Source organism: Nyctereutes procyonoides, unplaced genomic scaffold, assembly GCF_905146905.1.
Source record: "Nyctereutes procyonoides isolate TBG_1078 unplaced genomic scaffold, NYPRO_anot_genome, whole genome shotgun sequence".
Lineage (NCBI taxonomy): Eukaryota > Metazoa > Chordata > Mammalia > Carnivora > Canidae > Nyctereutes > Nyctereutes procyonoides.
This window is the reverse complement of record NW_026575121.1, coordinates 45,909,053-45,930,854: the sequence shown is the minus strand read 5'-3', so window position 1 is coordinate 45,930,854 and position 21,802 is coordinate 45,909,053. Positions and strand designations below refer to the sequence as shown.

At 43.1% G+C, this 21,802-nt stretch overlaps 1 protein-coding gene across 3 annotated transcripts in view; it reads left to right on the top strand.

Moving 5' to 3' along the window:
- ABCC4 (ATP binding cassette subfamily C member 4) overlaps nucleotides 1-21,802 on the top strand; it is a 247,650-nt gene that overhangs the window by 71,384 nt on the left and 154,464 nt on the right. For all 3 annotated transcript variants that reach the window (XM_055336187.1, XM_055336188.1, XM_055336190.1), the window contains exons 5-10: nucleotides 3,770-3,859; nucleotides 5,095-5,258; nucleotides 6,566-6,691; nucleotides 8,160-8,409; nucleotides 14,948-15,049; nucleotides 21,500-21,589. In XM_055336187.1, coding sequence (XP_055192162.1) covers nucleotides 3,770-3,859; nucleotides 5,095-5,258; nucleotides 6,566-6,691; nucleotides 8,160-8,409; nucleotides 14,948-15,049; nucleotides 21,500-21,589 — 822 coding nt within the window. The remainder of the gene's footprint in view (nucleotides 1-3,769; nucleotides 3,860-5,094; nucleotides 5,259-6,565; nucleotides 6,692-8,159; nucleotides 8,410-14,947; nucleotides 15,050-21,499; nucleotides 21,590-21,802) is intronic.

The window sequence follows — 21,802 nt, the reverse complement described above, 5'->3', positions numbered from 1 at the left end:
GGCAGAGGGAGAAGCAGGCTCCATGCACCGGGAGCCCGATATGGGATTCGATCCCGGGTCTCCAGGATCGCGCCCTGGGCCAAAGGCAGGCGCCAAACCGCTGCGCCACTCAGGGATCCCTGCCACATGGTTCTGTATGAATATCCTGCTATTTCTCAAATATTCGGAGTTCTTAGAGCTATCCAGTGATTTCCAATTTAATACTTTTGTAATCAGAGAACATTCTAACATTTTTATGTTTAGAAAATTACTGAAGGATGCTTGGATAACTCAGTCAGTTAAGCATCTGCTTTCAGCTTAGGTCATAATCTCAGGGTCCCAGGATCAAGCCCTGCATCTAGATCCCTGCTCAGTGAGGAGTCTGCTTCTCCTTCTCTCTTTGCCTGCCACTCCCCCTGTTTGTTCTCTCTCTCTCTCTTTCTGTCAAATAAATAAAAATCTTGGAAAAAAAAAAAGAAATTTATTGAGATTTATTTTATGGTCCCAGCATATAGTGGTCTATGTTTGCAAATATTCACTGTGTACTCGAGAAAACTGTCCTGCAGTTGTTGGGTGTGGTGTTCCATTATTAACATCACAGTAACATGATTAGTAGTGTGTTTCATATCTTCTGTGTCCTTAAAATTTTTTTGTCTACTTTTATTAATTATTGAGAGAGGGATGGGACACCACCTGGGTGGCTCGGCAGTTGAGCATCTGCCTTTGACCTAGGGCATGATCCCAGAGTTCCTGGATTGAGTACCACATCAGGCTCCCTGCATGGAGCCTGCTTCTCCCTCTGCCTATATCTCTTTTTCTCTGTATCTCTCATGAATAAATACATAAAACCTTAAAAAAAATTATTGAGAGAAGGATGTTGAAACCTATGATTGTGATGTTTTGTCATTTTTCTCTTTGGTTCTGTTTTTGTCTCATAAATGTTGAATCTCTGTGATTTGATCCATACACATTTATTTTGTTTTATTTTATTTTTTTAAAGATTTCATTTATTCATGAGAGAGAGAGAGAGAGAGGCAGAGGGAGAAGCAGGCTCCATGCAGGGAGCCTGACCTGGGACTCATCCCAGGTCTCCAGGATCATGCCCTGGGGGCTGAAGGCAGTGCTAAACTGCTGAGCCACCCTGATCCGAACACATTTAGGAGTAATGAGTTGATATTACTTTTATGAAACATCCCTCTTAATCTTTGGCAATATTCCTTGTCTTAAAGTCTGTATTGTCTGACACTAATACAGCCACACCACATTCACTGTACCTATTGTTTGTATGGTCTATCATTTTTTTGTCCTTTGACTTTCAACCTGTCAGTGTATTTAAAGTTCATTTTTCTTCTACAGCAATTTAGGTATGTCTTTTGTTAATCCCTGGTAACCATCTCTGGCTTTTAATTAGAGTGTTAGTGTAAATATTGATCTGATTTGTTTTTGCGTTTTTGCATTGCTATTTTTTTTCTACTTGTTTCTTCTATTTTTCTTGTTTCCATTCCTCACTTTTATTTTGGTGGTATCAGATAGTTTTTGGATTCAATTTTGATTCCTTTATTAGCTTTTTTTTTTTTTTTAAAGATTTTATTTATTTATTCAGAGAGAGGCAGAGACATAGGCAGAGGGAGAAGCCCGCTCCATGCCGGAAGCCCGATATGGGACTCAATCCGGGATCACGCCCTGAGCCAAAGGTAGATGCTCAACAGCTGAGCCACCCAGGTGTCCCTGTATTCTTTCTCCTTGATCATGGGTCACATATTCTTTGTTTCATGTTTAATAACTGTTTACTATTTTGGATGTTTTAAAGGTTAACATTATAGGGACTTTTAGTGAAAGCGTATTTCGTTTTTTTCCTATAAGCAATTCCTGGGAGATGGGTTCAGTTGATCTATCTACTTAGATGACTACCTACCTTCCTACTTTATGTATCTCTGTATCTATCAGTGGCAGATATTTCCATTTTAAACTCAGTTAAAGTGCATGACTCTTACTCTAGAGTATGATCTTTATTACTAAGCCATGGCCCTCCTGGTATCTAAATGGAGTGTCTTAGGTGCTTGTGAAGATCTTGTATCCTGTTTGGATAGAAACTTCGTGCCCTTTTGCATGAACTCTGGAGTCTCCCTTGAACTCATAGCTGCCCCAAAATCCATTTGCTAACTCAGTACAAAAACTCCAGGGGCCTGCGCTTCTGTTATTCTGGCTTGCCAATTCCAGACATTTCTGCAATTTGGAACAGGTAACTCTTCCTCATTGCCTCAGTGAAAGTGTAGTTCTACTTGGGCAGTAAATGCCTCTGGGCAGAAAGCCAGGCTGGTCATGGGTCTCTGCTCTGGTATTTCCCTTTTCTGGAGGCTTATGGTCTTGCACTGCCTGTGTTCGTGCCTGAAACAGTGGCTTCATAGGTTCTGTCCAGTTTTATATATAGTTTTACAGTTGAGGGTGAGGGCAAGTCCAGTACTGACTACTCTGATGGCTGGAAGCAGACATCTGGCAGTTTGCTTATAGGCTATGTCTTCCTCATTAATAACATTAATGACATTACACATTTTTTTTTTGGCCTAGCTAGAGTATGACTGATTTTCCTCTGACAGATTATTAATTTCTCTGCTGCAGCATTGCTGTTAACCTACGTAGGTGAACATTGGATCCACAATCAGTCTTTAGTCCATTGCTACACTTGGTCACAGAGCTAATTAAATGACAAGTCATCCTGATGGTTTGCCGAGAAGAACTTTGCCTTTTGCACAAATTGTCGTCGGCACCATCTTGTCATGTGGTTCTCATTGTCAGCTTCAGTGACAGACTGTGAATGGTGATTCCACATGGGTGCAGTTGTCTTTTTTTTTTAGAGAGTGCAGAAAGAATGAGAGCAAGAGAGAGCAAGTGAGTGCACGAACATTGGGGATGGACAGAGGGAGAGGGAGAAGAAGGCTCCCCACTGATCAGGGCCCCAGATGCGAGACTCAATCCCAGGATTAAGACCCAAGACAAAGGCAGACACTTAACCAACTGAGCCATCCAGGTGCAACCTGTTGGTGCAGTTGTCTTGAGGTTTTTTGAAAATGATCAGTTTTAGAATCAGTTTTGTGTGCTGTTCTTAGTTTAATTGTTAACGATTAGTTATCAGATACGTACTTCTATAATGTGTTTTCTGCATGAGGGATTCATGTGTATTTGTATGTAAAATTGATTTTAAAAATATTTTCAGGGGCACTGGGTGGTTCAGGGGTTGAGCGTCTGCCTTTGGTTCAGGTCATGATCCTGGAGTCCTGGGATCGAGTTTCCGTATCAGGCCCCCCTGTGGGGAGCCTGCTTCTACCTTTGCTTATGTCTCTGCTTCTCTCTCTGGGTCTCTCATGAATAAATAAATCTTAAAAAAAAAAAAAAGAATTAATGACCCTGTCCAGATGTATAGTCTGTCTCCTAAATTTTTTCCTTAGATAGCCTTCCCACTTTCATAGAATGTGGCTCAAAATTACTTGAGTTGACTCCCGAATATAGATCTTTTTATCCTCTGGGCATGTCCAGATTCACCATAAAATGGGGTGGGAGAGTCTGCTTATACCTCGTGTAGCTCTGTTATTCCTTGTGGTATGTGGCTGCCACCATTCAAAAGTGTTGAAGCCTGAGCCCAGGTCCTCTAGAGCTCTGCTGTCATGGAACACTGTGCTTGCAGGAAGTCACACAAGACCCTGTAAAAAATATACTCCATTTTGCTTGTTTTCTAAGTGTGGCATGATACCACTGTAGGAATATAATCTTCTATTCCTTTCTTCTGTTTCAGGCACTTCGCCTTAGTAACATGGCCATGGGGAAGACCACTACCGGCCAGATCGTCAACCTGCTGTCCAATGATGTGAACAAGTTTGACCAGGTAGGCTGCCCGCTTGAGGGATCCTTTTTCATTCCTGACACCTTCCTTGGTTTAACTCGGCATTTCTGATGCCAGTTTTTGGTGTAGAATATAAAATGAGGATACTTTTTATTCAATTTTCATTTCTTCTATGTGCAATTTAGGTATAGCACTACTATGTGTTTTCTGGTGATAGGCATTTTGTGTTCCTAATGTGTTTACAGCATACTTCAACAATGCATAAGCAGACAGTTCCTGTCCAACTTGTTTAAATGTTGCTAATAATCCTTCATAAGTGGCCTTTCTGGGCACATGTTGTTGGTATTGGTGGCTGAATTACCATTATTATGTTTTTTTTCTTTTCTTTTCTTTTTTTTTTTTTTTTAAGATTTTATTCATGAGAGAGAGAGAGAGAAGGCATGCTGAGACATAGGCAGAGGGAGAAGCAGGGAGCCCGATGTGGGACTTGATCCCAGGACCCTGGGATCATGAACTGAGCCAAAGGCAGATGCTCAACCACTGAACCACCTAGGTTCCCTTGCTGGCTGAATTCTTTGGTCTGCTCTATATGATGACATCTTGGTGGGCAGGGATAGTTCTGTGCCCTGTAGAGTGCTATATAGGAAAGCTTTTTTTTTTTTTTTAAAGATTTTATTTATTTAGAGAGAGGGCAGGAGCAGGGAGAGTGGCAGAGAGACAGGGAGAGAGAATCTCAGGCAGACTCCCCACCGAGCATGGAGACCAATTAAGGAGCCCAACAAGTGGCTGGATCTCATGACCCTGAGATCTTCACCTGAGCCCAGATCAAGAGTACGATGTTTAACTGAGCCATCCAAGTGCCCCATTTTTCTAAAGGATTTCTTTCTTTCTTTCTTTCTTTCTTTCTTTCTTTCTTTCTTTCTTTCTTTCTTTCTTTCTTTCTTTCTTTCTTTCATTCATTCAAGAGCGACAGAGCAGAGGTTTTTTTTTTTTTAAGATTTTATTTATTCATGGGAGAGAGAGAGCACGCGCACGCGAGAGAGAGGCAGAGACACTACAGACAGAGGGAGAAGCAGGCTCCATGCAGGGAGCCTGATGTGGGACTAGATTCCAGGACCCCAGGATCATGTCCTGGCTGAAGGCAGACGCTACGCTAAACTGCTGAGCCACCCTGTTTAGGTTCCTGTCTTCTTTCAGAGCAGATTGTTTCTGTACTGTGTTCTCACTGGTTTTGTGTTTATGCTGTCTTAAGAAAGCATTGTCTCTTCTCTTTTAAGGTGACAGTATTCTTGCACTTTCTGTGGGCAGGACCACTGCAAGCTATTGCAGTGACTGCTTTGCTCTGGATGGAAATCGGAATATCCTGTCTTGCCGGGATGGTAGTTCTAATTATTCTTCTACCCTTGCAAAGCTGCATTGGGAAGTTGTTTTCATCACTCCGGTAAGAGAAACACTGGTTTAAAAAATGGGTAGTATGTATTTATTAATATCCATGGTCTGGCCCCTGCTTTTGATGAAAAACAAATGTCTTCTGTGATCGCTTGTTTGTGTTGATTGTATCGGGTTCAGGCTTAGCCATGGAGGCTCCAGCCTTAAGCTGAGGGCTACTCTTGAAACTGAGATAGTGAAGGCATCCACTGGCTCCTCCTGGCTAGCTTTTTGGGCCCTGTGCCTCATTAAGTTGTGTCTTCCAGCAGAACTTACATATGATGAAGTTATTTCAACATATATTAAATGATAGTATAATTTAAATATCTACTTAGCGGTCCATTTCTGGCTGCATGGTTTTTTAATATATTTTTTTAAAGATTATATTTATTCATGAGAGACACATAGAGGCAGAGACCTAGGCAGAGGGAGAAGTAAGAATCTGATTTGGGACTCGATCCCAGGACCCCGGGAATACAACCTGAGCCAAAGGCAGATGCTCAACCACTGAGTCTCCCAGGTGTCCCTGGGCAGTGTATATTTTTGTTATGCTTATGTTAGAGGTATTTTCATGTGTGCATGTCTTTTTTTAAATTCAGTGTGACCAATAAATTACAAACTTCCCAAGGGCAAGGTCAACCTCAATTGTGTCTTTAGATGTCCAGCTGTCCTAGCAGCATATGCGATAGAAAAGTGGCTGGTGATACAGAGTTTGATGATGATGAAGCAGGTTCCAGAGGCTGGAAATGGGTGGCTGTCAAGGTTTTCAGTTGGATGATGATGTGCTGTTTGAAGCACATCTAGTTTTCTCTTCTGTTTCTTACCTTGTGGTTTTCTCAGCATGGAATTTGCTCTGCGGTGGAGAGATGTTCTGTGTCCTTGGAGTCCCATTTCAATGCTATTAGAACTCAGAAGCTTTTCCTGCTCTCTCCTTTGCCCAATTAGAATCAACAGCCCTTTCTTTTCTGCTCCCAGGACTTCGTTCTACTATACTATACCACAACCAACTGTAGTATTGTTAGATTCATGGGCTGTTTGCCTTCCCTACTCAAGCATGACCTCTTGGAGCAGGCGGTTTATATCTGATTCTCTTTTGTGTCTTCCTTAGTCCCTATTGCAAGTTTTCGAAGATACTACTTGAATTGGGATGAACTGTTGCCTTCCAAACTGAAGTCTCTTCCATTTGTATTTTGAGTCGAGCCACCTGTGTTGTATGAGTAGAGGCGCTGGAGGGAATCATTTGATCCCTGGTCGTGGGCTGTGTCTGCTGCTGATAAGGAAAGTGGGGCTGTGGCTCATCTCTCATGTCTGTCCCCTTAGGAGTAAGACTGCAACTTTCACAGATGTCAGGATCAGAACCATGAATGAAGTTATAACTGGCATAAGAATAATAAAAATGTATGCCTGGGAAAAGTCCTTTGCGGATCTTATCACCAATTTGCGAAGGTACGGTTCTCTGTATATTACCCCATGTTTTTTTTATTTTTCTGTCTCCTGCTTTTGCTGAAATATTTGAGGAGCCTTAGGAAGTTTTCCCATTAAAATGTGAACTAAAACACTAAACATACCCTGCCCCATGCTATGCACCATATTAATCTGCTCTTCCATTTACCATTTTCTTTATTATTATTATTATTATTATTATTATTATTATTATTATTATCTTTAAAGATTTTATTTATTCATGAGAGACAGAGAGAGGCAGAGATACAGGCAGAGGCAGAAGCAGGCTCCCTGCAGGAAGCCCAATGCAAGACTTAATCCCAGGACTCCAGGATCAGGATCTGAGCCAAGGCAGACGCTCAACTAATGACCCTCTGAGGTGTCCCACCATCTACTTCCTTTCTTTTCTCTTTCTTTAAAAAGAGCTTTTATTTATTTATCTGAGAGAGAGCGTGAGAGAGGCTTCTCCCTGGGGCATAGGGAGAAGCAGACTCCCCTCTGAGCAGGGAGCCCAATGTGGGGCTCAATTCCTGGACCCTTGTATCATAACCAGAGCCAAAAGAAGACCCTTATCCAACTGAATCAACCAGGGGCACCCCCGACCCCCATTTAGGTATCTTCTTAAAGGAAAGAGAGCGTGTTTCTACTACAAAAATGAAATTCCACGTATTTCTTCATACCCTGAATTCCAGACAAGTAACGATATTATTTGCTAATATGACAGTGGCATTGAAACTATAATTTATGTGAGCATTGCAAGAAGACGAAGATTGTAGAGATTGGGCCAGACTATCCCTCAGTTTTATTTGTGCCAAACAGAAACAGAGCCATGAGAATAGCCCCATGCCTTTGCTCAGTTCTGCATGTACTTTGTAGGTGCATCTCCCTCTACATCAAATGCACTCAGCTTTGCATCTTGCATCTTCTCTGGTCCCCAGCAAGGTCCCCAGCAAGCCCGACTAATTTAGCTCACTCCCCCCCCCCCCCCCCCATCTCACTGCCTGGCTCCAGTCATGTGCATCTTCCCCGAATACACTGCTCTGAGGGAGGCACCTCTTTGTGCATCCATGGGGCCTGTGCTGGCTGTTTCTGTCTGATGCACACATTTTCTCTTCCCCCAATGAATCATGAGCTCTTAGGGGGGACAGGCTATGTGCCCATCTGTCCTCAGCAAGGTGATCAGCACAAGACTTCTATCATTTGATGCCTGCCTGTTGAATGAACATTCATACCTGGTCTGAGTGACCCAGGCAGTTTTACAGAGTGACATTAAGCCTCCATTTAGTTGAGGTGAGCGACATTGGCATTTAGCCCTGGAGCCTGTGCTGTAAGATATTTCCATAAAATGGGGAGTGATTTGTCTTAATCCATGTTCTCTCCCTGGAAATGAAGCCACATGCAAAAGATAGTTGAATTTATGACTTGGATGTTGTTGCTTCCTTGAAAACCATTATCCTCTACTCTTTGCCAGGAAGGAAATTTCCAAGATTCTGAGAAGCTCCTACCTCAGAGGAATGAATTTGGCATCATTTTTCGTTGCAAACAAAATCATCATTTTTGTGACTTTCACCACCTACGTGCTTCTTGGCAACGTGATCACAGCCAGCCGTGTGTTTGTGGCAGTGTCGTTGTATGGGGCTGTACGGTTGACCGTCACCCTCTTCTTCCCCTCGGCCATTGAGAGGGTGTCCGAATCAGTCGTCAGCATCCAAAGAATCAAGGTTCAGTGACAAACACCTTTTTTACGTTTTAAGTGTATTTTAAGCAAAATGCCTGTTCTGAATTGGGGTCACCATGTTATACTTAGGTGAAGCCTGGCAGTCAGTCATTCAAGAATGTTGTGTGTATTCCCCTCTCAGTCTTGGTAGAGTATAGGTAGCTAAGTTGCTGATCATTTCTGGCCGGCAACATTAAATAGCAGTGACACAGGGCTTGTGAGGTACAGGTGATAACTGCTGGGTGGTTAAAATGTCTAAAACAGCAGAAATTTCACAAGCAGATTTCATCCCTCATGCCATCTTGAAGGACTAGGCAGACTGTAAGACTGGGGTTGGAGTGAGGGGAGACCAAATTTCTCTCTGGGCTGGGATGGAAAGAGCTTGCAGAAGGCCCTGCTCCTTGGGTGAGGATGAGTCTCTCTGAAAAAAGGTGAGTTCTGTCCTTCATAGATGCCTGGTTTGTGGTTTCTGAGTAGGCCTGTGGATCTCCTTTCACGTTTTCTTTCTGTCTCACTCTTATTTCTGGGAAAGTCTTCCATATTTTATCATACCCTGCCCTCAACCATACCCACTACCTCCTTTTCCAAAATAGCTGTCCCTATGTTGCTCAGGGAAAGTAACTTAAATCTTCAAGATGCGGCCCTCAGGTATTTTTAGGTTTATAAATAAGCCTAAAATGAAAATAGATTGGCTCAGTGAGGCAGACAGGGCATGATCTTGAGTGCCTCACTTTACACAGAAATCTGGTTTATTTTGTTCCTGCTTCTCCACAGTGCTGGATATGTATTAAAATATGTCTAGTGAAGTTTGATGGCTCTGGGTTTGATTTTTATCTTCTTTTTCTAGTTTTGTCATAAAAGTAGAGTTTTTTTTTTTTTTTAAAGACTTTATTTATTCATGAGAGAGAGAGGCAGAGACACAGGCAGAGGGAAGAGGAGGCTCCATGCAGGGAGCCCGATGTGGGACTCGATCCCCGGTCTCCAGATCATGCCCTGGGCTGAAGGAGATGCTAAACCCGTGAGCCACCCAGGCCGCCCTGAGGTTTTTTTTTTTTTTTTTTTTTTTTTTAAGGTTTTATTTATTTGATGAAAGCAGGAGCACAAGCAAGCGGAGCAACAGGCAGAGGGAGCGAGAGAAGCAGGCTGTTTATGAGCAGAGAGCCTGACATGGGGATTGATCCAGGACCTCAGGATCATGACCTTCAGCCTAAGACAGATACTTAACTAACTGAGCCACCCAGGAGCACCTCTTATTTTCTTTTAGATCTTAGACTCTTTTTCAACCTCTGTTTTCTATAACCCTTTAAAAAAAAATTAGATCTTGAGTGCATCATAATCACCTAGAGTTCTTACTAAAACTGAATTATAACATGTTGGAGATTGATTCCCTGGGTCATGCAGAGCCCAAGGTATCCGTGTCTTAGGTGTGCCCATGTACCTGGAAATATGCCACATGTGGGGAACATTGCCCCCCTTGTGGAAAAAAGCCAGGATGTACTTAGCAAGTTATAAAAAATGTCAGGATTATGTTAAGACTAAAATCAGGTGAGAGGAGAAGCTAACACCTGTCTCGGTTTATGCTGAACGTTTTTGGAGGGGGCGTACATTGAGGATTCATTCCATTGCTCCACAAAATAACTGAGCACCTACCTTAATCCTGGGGCGGTGCTAATGTGTATGTAGAATAATAATGTGCAGATATCCTTCCTACTTGGAATGCATGCATCATCAAGTAGGGGTAAATAAATACTCAAAGGCAGTCACTGTTAAGATGTGTTTCATGGCATTAGTCATTGAAAGGGATAGTCTGAGCTGCCTTGAGGTGCTTTGTAAACATAATTTTGGAGGTAGAGCTTCCTGGGAAGGCTGAAAGAGGGGCCAGGAGAGTTACAGTTATGGGTGGTTAGGAGGGGATGGGAAACGTTTGGGGGAGGTAGGAGGCTGATACTTTTCATTATTGTGGGGATAGTTATGTGACAAAAAAGCTCTTAAAAAGTGCTTGGTGCACCCAGAAGGAGGTCCATGTATTTGAGGAGCCAGAAATGTCTAGTGGTGCACAATAGAGAGTGCTGGGAGGCCTGAGCAGGGCAAACAGCACCCTACAGACTACATTAAGCTGTTTTGGTTTTGCTTTTTCAGAGCTCCCTCTGGCTGCAGCCTGGGGACTGAATCAGAGAAGATGGGGGTGGGTATCCAGGATAGAGCAAGAAGATGCATCAACAGGCTAATGCAGGAGTACCTGGGTGCCTCAGTGGTTGTGTGTCTGCCTTCCGTTCAGGTCGTGGTCCTGGGGTCGAGTCCCACATCTGGCTCCCCACAGGGAGCCTGCTTCCCTCTGCCTGTGTCTCTCTGTGTCTCTTATCAAATAAATTTTTGAAAGAAAGAAAAAGGCAAAGGCAGCCCGGGAATAGGATGACACGGTTTGGATTAGGCTGAAATTGATGGAGGCCTGATTGCCACTCAGGAGAGTGTCTTGGGTCCCTGACAGAGGTAATAGGTAATGATTAGAATGAACTGATCCAGCATTCCCTCTTCTTCCTTTCCATGCCACTCACTTAGATGTGTTTTGTGTCAGCAGGAGAGGAAAGGTACGCAGAGTTCACTCCCCAGGTGAACTGCCAGTCAGGACCAGGCAAGGTTTGACATGCAGGGTCAGAAGCTGTGTTGGTATACAGGAGCTTGCTGTTGACAGTGTCTTTTGCAGCCCAGGATTCAGTAGGCAGCACAGGCATGATTTCCAAAGAGCTTGTGTTTGTTAGCTGTAGGAGCTAAATCCACCAGACCTCCCCCTTCAAGATGGTTCTATGGTCTGCAGCTCTGGGCTAAATTCTCATGTGGGCTGTATAGCGTAGTATCTTCTTTTCTACATATACTTTTCTTTCTTCTTTCTATTTTTATTTATTTATTCTTGAAAGATACACAGAGAGAAAGGCAGAGGGAGAAGCAGGCTCCATGTAGGGGACCCGACGTGGGACTCAGTCCTGGGACTCTAGGATCATGCCCTGGGCCGAATGCGGGTGCTAAACCGCTGAGCCACCCAGGGATCCCCGTCTACATACACTTTTCAATTTCCTTTTTCCCAAGTACTTAAAACGAAGGATTTATTATGAAGTTACAGGTCCAAGAAGTTCCTTCTATTTTTCTCTTAGTGACATTGGACAAGTCCAATAGGATTATAAAAGATCTTGTCTTGTCTTCAAAGCACTGGAAGTCTTAACAACGTCTATGCCCAATAAAGTGTGTCTCTGAGGTTATATTGTTCATAATGCTGCTTAGGCTTTTTGCCTACCAGCCACTCTGAAGTCAATCTTTCTGGCTTGAGTTCTGATGACTTTCCTGCATGACCTGTTCTGGGTATGCACTTCATGGCTTTAATAGTAATTTAATGTCAGCCTTTTCATCAGCTTGAGTACTAGAGAAAAATCCAAATAGTGCTTCTGGCACCTTTACAAGCTGTTCATGTGTTGAATGGTGTCTCATTTAACCATTGGGAGACTGTAACTTTTTTCTCCACTCAGACCTATTTCTGGACAAATGCTCAATTGATTTATTTTCTTTGTGCATAGTTTTCCTTTTCTTTCTTTTCTTTTTTTTAATATTTTATTTATTTATTCATGAGAGACAGAGAGAGAGAGGCAGAGACACAGGCAAAGGGAGAAGCAGGCTTCATGCAGGAAGCCCGATGTGGGACTAGATCCTGGGACCCCAGGATCCTGCCCTGAGCCTAAGGCAGACACTCAACCACTGAGCTACAGAGGTGTCCCCTTTTCATTCTTTTCTTGATGGTGGTGGAATTTCTATTCTAATATGCACGTACTGAATATTGAACTTTATGTCTTGTTAATAATTTTATGGTATAAAATTGGAATTTTATTCTGTCTAGGCAAGATTCGTAACTCGTAAAACTTTTTGTTTGTTGCTGTGTTAACTCATACTCTGTAAAACTGTAGTGATGTAGTCAGTGGTCAGATTCCGTTGAACCCGCCATATGGTCTGTTGGCTTCTTTTGGGGATATCCAAGACTTCCCTGACACAGTCGTGGGCAGCGAGCCCAGATGAGTGAGGAATGCATGAGCAGGCCATGCCTCAAGTAGCTGGGTCTTTCAGAGAAATGGCATAGGAACACATTTTTCTTTTCCTGCACAGAAGAAACTTTGCATATTCAGCTTTTACCGGTTCTTTTGAAGTTGAGTATTGTAATCACATTTGTAGCTTTGTGAATAGTAGACAATTTTGAATGACTTGAAGAGTGTTTGATTTTTGTAGTAGGTGACTTATATGTTGTTTCCCTAAGAAACTTAAACATGCTTAGTTCGTTGCTTCCTACATGGGTTAAGGTTAGGTTTGCCCATGGGATCTAGAATACGCACATTAAAACTGCTTTCAGAAGGCAGTATTTTTGTGTGTCGGTTTGTGTGTGTGTGTGTGTGTGTGTGTGTGTGTGTGTGTGTGTCGGTTTCTTAGGGCTGTTATAACAAAGTACCACAAACTAGGTGCTCAGTGCAACAGAAATCTGTGGCTTCATGTTTCTGGAGGCCAAAAGTGTCTTAAAATCAAGATGTCTTCAGGGTCACGATCCTTCTGAAAACTCAATAAGGGAGAATCTGTTGTTGAGTTTTCTGACTTGTGGTCCCTGACAGACCTTGGCATTCTGCATTCCTTGGCTTGCTCCACTGACTGAGCCAGCCAGGCACCCCTCTGCATTTTCTTCTTTTAATTGACTGTTTTATCTTTTTTGTGTTTAAAGACTTTATTTGTTCATGAGAGACACAGAGAGAGAGGCAGAGACATAGGCAGTGGGAGAAGCAGGCTCCATGCAGAGAGCCAGATGTGGGACTCGATCCTGGGACTCCAGGATTATGCCCTGGGCCGAAGGCAGGTGCTCAACCGCTGAGCCACCAGGAGTCCCTGCATCCTATATGGACACCAGTCAGATTGGATTTAGAGCTTACCTTATTCCACTATGACTTTACTTTAATTACTAACGTCTGTAATGACCCCATTTGCAAAAAAAAAGTCAAATTTTGAAGTAACTGGGGTTATGACCTTTTTTTTTTTTTTTTTGAAGACAGTTCACTCCATAAGAAGCTCCATTGCTGGTGTTCTGTTCTCTGGTGTTAGAAACCTAGACACTTTTTTTTATCATTCATTGTGTGTGGTCTTGGCTAAGCTGGTGACTTCCAAGCCACTGTGGGGAGGGAGGAAGGTTCCTGGACATTGTCCGTTTCCAGTGGCCTGAACTTAATCAAGTGGCTACACATAACGCCAGGGGAGGCTGGGAAAGGGGTGGTGGTGTGTGTGTGTCTCTTTTCAAGGCTGGCATTGTCAGCTAAAAATTAGGGTTTTGTTTCCACAGGAGAATGAGAGCAGATTCTGATGGCCATTAAAAGTCTCTGCCACATGGTCAATGTTTTGGTGGTGTAGAGGTTATTAGTTGTTTATTCCATTTCTGTACCAGTGCAACTTTTCTCATTGAATTATGTCTAGTGTTTATAGAGCAAGAAGATTTCCTTAGATAGGTGATTATGCTACCTTTGTAACAGTTAACAGGGCTTTGTTTTATTAGCTTGCACTGGGTAGCTGCTAACTAGTGTGGAAGTAGAAGATGTGACCATTTCTGCTGCCCAAGAAGAGTTGCTAAGGAGATTATGAAAAGTGCTTGTAAAATATTTTGTAAGAGATAGAAACTTGTTACAGGGATTTTTTTCAAAGAATTATGACAAGGGATAGTTAATGATGAATGAAACATTGATTTCACATGTATAGGGAGAAAGTGTACCTAATTGTCCCATGAAAAGTCACAACAAATAAATGAGTAGAGCCGCATTTTTCACTGAGAGTCTTTGCCACTGGTGTCGTGTTCGCAGCCTGTCCTTTCGGGCCAGCTTGATTCCTCAAAGCCAGGGGGATGGCCCTCATCTTTGTGTTCCTAGCATCTCACGTACTGCTTCGCACATGGTGGGATTAGGTAAATATTTTTGGAATCATTTCCTACCAACTCCCCTGTTTATTGTTAGTAACAGAGAAGCAAAACAATAATAATGTCCAGGTTCTAAATGTCTTCACTATTTGTTTTTATTTTTATATTTTTAAACGATTTTATTTATTCATGAGAGACACAGAGACAGGGCAGGAGACCTAGGCAGAGGGAGAAACAGGTACCTGTGGGGAGCCCGATGAGGAACTCTATCCCAGGACCCCTCGGATCATTACCTGAGAGCCAAAGGCAGACGTTCAACCACTGAGCCATCCAGGGTGCCCTCACTGTTTCGATCTCTGTTTTCTCTTTAGGGAGAAGAATCCGTATACTTGTTGAGAAGGTGACAAGATAGCTTTGTGAACTGTTTTGTTTGTGTATATACACATTATTTTATAATTACATAGGACATGCTGTGTTGTGATGGGAGTCAACCGTTCTAATATAGTGGGTAAAGTGATACCTGGGCTGTGTAAAATGCTGCATTGCAAATTACCAGGAAGGCAATTACTTTTGCTTATGCCTTGCTCCTGCAGTTCAACCCGCCTTTCTCCTTATTCTGCAGAACTTTCTGTTACTTGATGAGATATCCCAGCGCACCCCTCAGCTGCCATCAGATGGGAAAATGATAGTGCATATACAGGACTTCACCGCCTTTTGGGACAAGGTAACAAATTTTCCACATCAGATGGGAAAATGATAGTGCATATACAGGACTTCACCGCCTTTTGGGACAAGGTAACAAATTTTCCATTACAAGGGAGAAGGAGAATCAGGAAGCCTGGTGCAGGGCTCCATTCCAGGACCCTGGGATTATGACCTGAGCTGAAGGCAGATGCTTAAGCACCTGAGCCACCCGGGTGCCCCAGGGTACACAGATTTAATAGAGAATTTGAAATTATTCTTTTTCAAACTGAGTAAAATGTAACTGGCATCATTTACTTGAACGTATGTTATAAAAATTCTCAATCAGGAATAAGAAATTAACTATGAAATCAGCCCCAAAGGCATTTGACATATTGTTCTTTATCTCATCTTTAAGAGAACTTTCCAAGTATTATCTCATGTTTTGGGAGTAAGTATGTAAGTTTGCAATGTCAGAATTTACAGGGTTGCACAGGTGATAGTGTGCCACATGAGCTAAGTAACAAATACATTACAGATTCTTACAGATGAGGGACTTTGGGGAATTGGTGAATGTTTTTTTACCTTGATGCTTTCAGACCATCTCTTTACCTGTTGAGTGAAGCCTGTGATGTGGATCTTTGCTCTGGGGTAGGGTGATGGCTCCCCTGTTCTAAACTTCTGGAAGCTGCTGTTGACTTTGGTGACAGCCAGGGGTGGGGAGGAGGCAACAGGTGGGCATTGGAGGTGCCATGATTCTCAGCTGGAGGGTTCGGCTGTGTGGCAAACTGACAGGTAGAAGAGGTGTGAGGTGTCGAGGAGTTTGTTTCGCTTGGTCTGTTTATGACATTTAGGCACATGGGGAAAACTGGATAGCCCGCTGCAGGCCCAGTGCCACCTCTCTTGTCAAAAACTGAAACACTTTCTTAGCCTGCTCCTATGGTCTTCTATGCGCATGCTCCCATCAGAGTCTGGGTTAGTCAGGAACACAGAACTCAATCCTCAGAAATGAGTGAATTCGTAACTGAGCCAGTGAAAGAATAAACAAACAATGAGGGCAAACGGTGGTGTGTGAGGCAACCCCGAGATTACCAATGGCAGGCGGCTGCTCCCATCCCTCGGGCTGGAGGGATGTAGGGAGGAGGTGGCCCCTACCAGACGGTCACCCATGTGCAGTGGAGTTCAGTTGCCTGGCCTTCCTCAGGAGTGGGGACCATGGTGGGGAGGGCCTGTTCTGTGGGCCCTGGCACCTCAGGGATGAAGCAGCCACCGTGGAAATATTGCTGGAAGCACGTGGAGGTGCTGGTGGGTGCACCTCTCCCCTCCTACCTCTGGCCCCCAGACCCGGTGTTCTCTACAGCTGAGCTGGTGTTGGTTTGGAAGGTTGCAGGAGCCAGTTCCGGGCATTGCAGGGGAAGGCTGAGGAATGGTGTCAAGAGCCCCACAGGCGCAGTTGGGACTTAGGCCCACATCCCCTCTGGGTTCCCTCCTTCAGGGCTGCCAGGGTCCTAACTCTGGAGCTTTTCTGTCTTTTCCTGCCCACGACTAGGTATCGTGCCCTCTGTTGCATGTTTGCCTGCTTCTCCTTGGATTCCCAGCAGTGTTCCGGACAAAATAATAGTTCCCAGACACATGATGATGCACTGCTACACTTGTCCGCTCACACACAAGGGGCCTTACCTTACCTCACCCGACACTTTCAAGCAGCAGGGAATCAGCTGCCGTAAAGTAGATAGTTGTCTTTGCAATCCCCTTGAAGCACTTTCAGGAAGCACCGCTCCAGTTCTGTTCAGTTCTGTTCTGCGAATGCCATTGAGCTAAAGAGCACTAACCTTGTTAATAGGCACATTGTGTAATGACCCGTCACCAAATCACTTTTGTGGCACATTGTGCTACACTGTAAAAACCTAGCAATTCTCTTCTTCCCAGACTTCCTAACACGTTCTCAGACATTTTTCCTGCAGCTTGCATTGTAGCGCAGGACATCCCATTCTAGTGGTCTGGCCTTGACTGTGAAAGGATTGTGCTTCACGCCGGGGATGATTAAGGCCTGTCAGATTAGGTCACAGAATAGGGAGCCTTGGGTCTGGGAAGGCCACAGACACTGGGGGTTTGGGAGAGAAGCTGAGGCCAAATGTATCACATGCTGGGCTCTGAGAAGCAGAAGGATGTGGATCTTCCAACCAGGTGCACTTGATAGCCGGGTTGGTAGGTAGGTGGGCAAAGGTCTCACCCACCCGGTTTCATTCATTAAATGAATGCACTTGGTTTTATGCCTGTAAGCTTTGAAGTGTTATGGTCCAGTGGGAGCCTCTTTTCGACTTTGTGGTTCACTGCTGCATCCCCTGGGCCTAGCTGGAGTCTGGAACTGGGTGAGGGCTCAGTCTTATGCGCATTGCATCAGCTGCTTGTCAGATGCTGCCCCCTGCTGGCCAGCGGTTGATCCTGAGGTTGTCATGGGAAAAACACTCCTAAAAAGAAACTGAGGTGTGGGGGAGCTAGGAAGCCAATATTGGTATATGGCTTATGTTTTTGTGGTCGTAATTGAGGAAAATGTAGTAAAATAAGTACTAGTTAGGAGTGGAGAAGCTTAAAAAAAGTTTCTGTGTTTTGAAATCCAGCTTGTTAATAGTTTTTATAATTCTGATAAAATCTGGGCCCAGTTTTTCTTTGGTGATTAAATGTGATTATCATAATTTTTAGTAGGTACCCATGTTATAATCCATTATGTCCTGAGAAAATTTTCATTTTGGAAATTATCCAGACCTTTTATTTCTCCTCCTGTGCCTTTAGTCTTTCAGGTATTTTACTAATGGCATTACCCATTCAAGATATAGAGAGGTCCTGAAGCTCATCACCAGAAAGTTCAGGTCTGCACCTGTTTGTGGGAAGATGAGCTCAGCTGGCCAGACTGATGTGCTTTTTGATTATCCGTGGGTTGGATTCTTCCTAGCACCATCCCAGATAGTTGTGTTTGCCAGGGCTGGTCTGCACAGCTGCTGTGTGCATTTCTCTGCCCTTTGTTTTGGAAAAATCCTTTTCTGGAATGTAGAAGGTGACACTGCCTTAGATCAACTCTAGGTCAGTTTCCTGTGATATGTGAAGACTGCTTTTGTAGAACACAAGGCCCCTCCATACAAGCTTTCTTCAGAAAGGGTTTGGGTTTCAGATACAATCACTAGATCCTCAGTCATGGCACTGTGCATGGTGTGGACTCAGAGAAGCATCCCATGGGAAATTACAAGGAGATCATAGCAGTAGGAAAAATTTAGATGATCCCTGAATAGTAGCTCTTTTTTTATTTGACCTTGAATTTTCATTTTTTTTTTTTTTTAGATTTTATTTATTTATTCATGAGAGACCCAGAGAGAAAGGCAGAGAACACAGACTGAGGGAGAAGCAGGCTCCATGCAGGGAGCCCGATGTGGGACTCGATCCCGGGACTCTAGGATCACGCTCTGGGCTGAAGGCAGGTGCTGAACAGCTGAGCCACCCAGACATCCTGACCTTGAACATTTCCTATCAATCTTCTGACAGTTTCGATATCTGGGTTTGGACAAACATTCTTACAGTTGGTGACTACTACTGGGATTTTATAATCTTAAAACCATCTCTTGGGCTGTCTGGGTGGCTCAGTGGTTGAACATCTGCCTTCAGCTCAGGTCTGGTCCTGGGATTGAGGCTTACATTGGGCTCCCCACAGGGAGCCGGCTTTTCCCTCTGCCTATGTCTTTTGCCCTCTCTCTGTGTCTCTCATGAATAAATAAATAAATAAAATCTTAAAAAAAAAAACCGTCTCTCTACTTGTTTGTACCCTCTGCCCTTTGCTCAGAAGATAAAATACTGATTGTTGTTGAATGAGACACAGAAACCTTCTCCTTTTTATTTACTGTGCTCTGCTAAACTCTTTTTCTTCCTCCAAGAATATGCTTTGTTCTTAGCAGTTTATTATTATTTTTTAAGATTTTACTTATTTATCCATGAGAGAGAAAGAGAGAAAGAGAGGCAGAGACACAGGCAGAGGGAGAAGCAGGCTCCATGCAGGAAGCCCGGCGTGGGACTCGATCCTGAGACTCCAGGATCATGCCCTGGGCCGAAAGCAAGCGCTAAACCACTGAGCCACTCAGGGATGGATCCCCAGCAATTGATTTTCTAATGTTTCAAAGTTCTATATGGAAATGAATCTTCTGGGATCCCTGGATGGCTCAGCAGTTTAACTCCTGCCTTCAGCCCAGGGCCTGGTCCTGGAGTCCCAGAATCGAGTCCCACATCAGGCTCCCTGCCTGGAGCCTGCTTCTCCCTCTGCCTGTTCCTCTGCCTGTCTCTCTCTCTCTCTGTCACTCATAAATAAATAAAATCTTTTTTTAAGAAAGGAAATGAATCTACTTTGGTCTCTTTAAAGAATAGTTTGAAGGGTGAAGGTGTAAAACTGAACTATTTTTTAAAGAACAGGAATACTTAGAATTTTCCTAACACTGAATCTGTGTCTTAGAATTTATACAATGTTCAGGAATACAACTCCTGATCAGTGTGATTTTTGCTTTGTCCTTTTCCCTTGTGTCTGATTCTGTGATGTAGGCATACCTCCACGTGTCTTTTGCAGTAGAAGTACTTTGCTGCCCCTATTTAGCCAGGACAGGTAATGCATGCTACAGATATAAAACTAGGACTTTACCACTCTGGCCCACAATATCCTACTAATTTATTCATTGTTTTTTTGGTAAAATTTGAGCTCTGAATATAGCCTTGATATCCCACTGACATGAGTCTCTGCCCAGAGTGACCTTATAGTATAAAGTGCCTTCTTGCTTTGTGAGCATTACTGAGATTTCTTCCTTATCAAATGAGAATGGAGCAGTTACTGGAGATTTCAAATTACTATTAGTGAAGGGTCCCAGGCATGCCATGTGCTTATGCTGCCACCTTGTGGGGGTTAATGAGATAGAAGATTAAAACCAAGGGTCATAGCATAAATTTAAAAAATCTTCCATACTAAATACAAATTAAAACCACTTTTTCTTGGTTAGAATGGCTAAAATTAACAAGTCATGAAACAACAAATGTTGGCAAGGATGTGGGGAAAGGGGAACCCCTCTTACACTGCTGGTGGGAATGCAAGCTGATGTAGCCATTCTAGAAAACAGTATGGAGGTTCCTCAAAAAGTTAAAAATAGAACTACCCTACAACACAGCAATTGCACTACTAGGTAGTTACCCAAGCGAGAAAAATAGGATCACCTGGGTGGCTCAGTGGTTGAGCACCTGCCTTTGGTCCAGGACATGATCCTGGAGTCCTAGGATCGAGTCCCACATCGGGCTCCCTGCGTGGAGCCTGCTTCTCCCTCAGCCTGTGTCTCTGCCTCTCTCTCATAAATAAATAAAAAAAATCTTTAAAAAAAGGGCAAAAACCAGTGTTTCAAAGGGGCACACGTATCACAATGTTTATAGCAGCAATGTCCCCAATAGCCAAACTATGGGAAGAGCCCAATGTCTATCGATAGCTGAATGGACAAAGAAGATATGGTATCTATTTAATGGAATATTGCTCAGCATTCAAAAAGAACAAAATCTTGTTTCCAATTATGTGGATGGAACCAGAGGGTATTAATACTGAATGAAATTTTTTTATAAAGATTTTATTCATGAGATACACACACACACACAGGCAGAGAGAGGGAGAAGCAGGCTCCATGCAGGGAGCCCAACGTAGGACTGGATCCTGGGACTCCAGGATCATGCCCTGGGCCGAAGGCAGGCACTAAACTACTGAGCCACCCAGGTGTCCCACTACTAAGCGAATTAAGTCAGTCAGAGAAAGTAAAAAACCATGTGATTTTACTCATGTGGAATTTAAAAATCAAAATAGATAAACCTGGGAAAGGGAGGAAAAACTAAGAGAAAATCAGGGAGTCAAACCATAAGAGACTCTTAAATCTAGGAATCAAACTGAGGGCTGTTAGAAAGGAGGGGGTGGAGGGGATGAGGTAACTGGGTAATACGTTAAGGAGGCATGTGATGTAATGAGCACTGGGTGTTATGTGCAACTGATGAATCACTAAATTCTACACCTGAAACTAATAACATGCTATATACTAAGTAAATTGAATTTAAATAAAAAATTAAAAAAGTATTGTGACTAAAAACCACACCTATACTTAATATTTAGTTAACTGTATTCTTTTAATGTTATTGTGCACCAAGTTGTTTTCATTTCAGGAGAGTGCCTTGTTGTTTCTACCACTTAAATTCTGTATGAGTCTAGAACTGGGTTCATAATCAAATTTGGTAGGAGAACAGGTTTTCCAAAAGGCAGCTCAATAAATCCCAGAAAATAAGAGTTGATTGAAAAGGACTCCAGGACACAGTATCTTCAAATAAGAAAGAGAGATGTGGATAATGTTCACATATCATTGACTATTAGGTTATTTTCTTTTTGAGGAGATTTGTGTTACTTTATTGAAATGGTCATATTTTTGTGAACTTTAATTTGTAGGCATCAGAAACCCCAACCCTAGAAGGCCTTTCCTTTACTGTGAGACCTGGGGAATTGTTAGCTGTGATTGGACCTGTGGGAGCAGGAAAGGTAAGTCTCGATGCCTTTTGAAGTCTCACTGCCATGCTATATCCCATACTGAAATCTTGGGGTTGGGCTATGTGTAACACCGTTTTGAACTGGGCATATCTAGAATGGCATTTCTCAAGATGGGTTCCATGGAGCATTCCTTTTGTAAGAAGGTTGCACAGCCAAATCAATTTGGTTACCGTATGCTGTGTTTTACATGGTACTTCTAGTCAT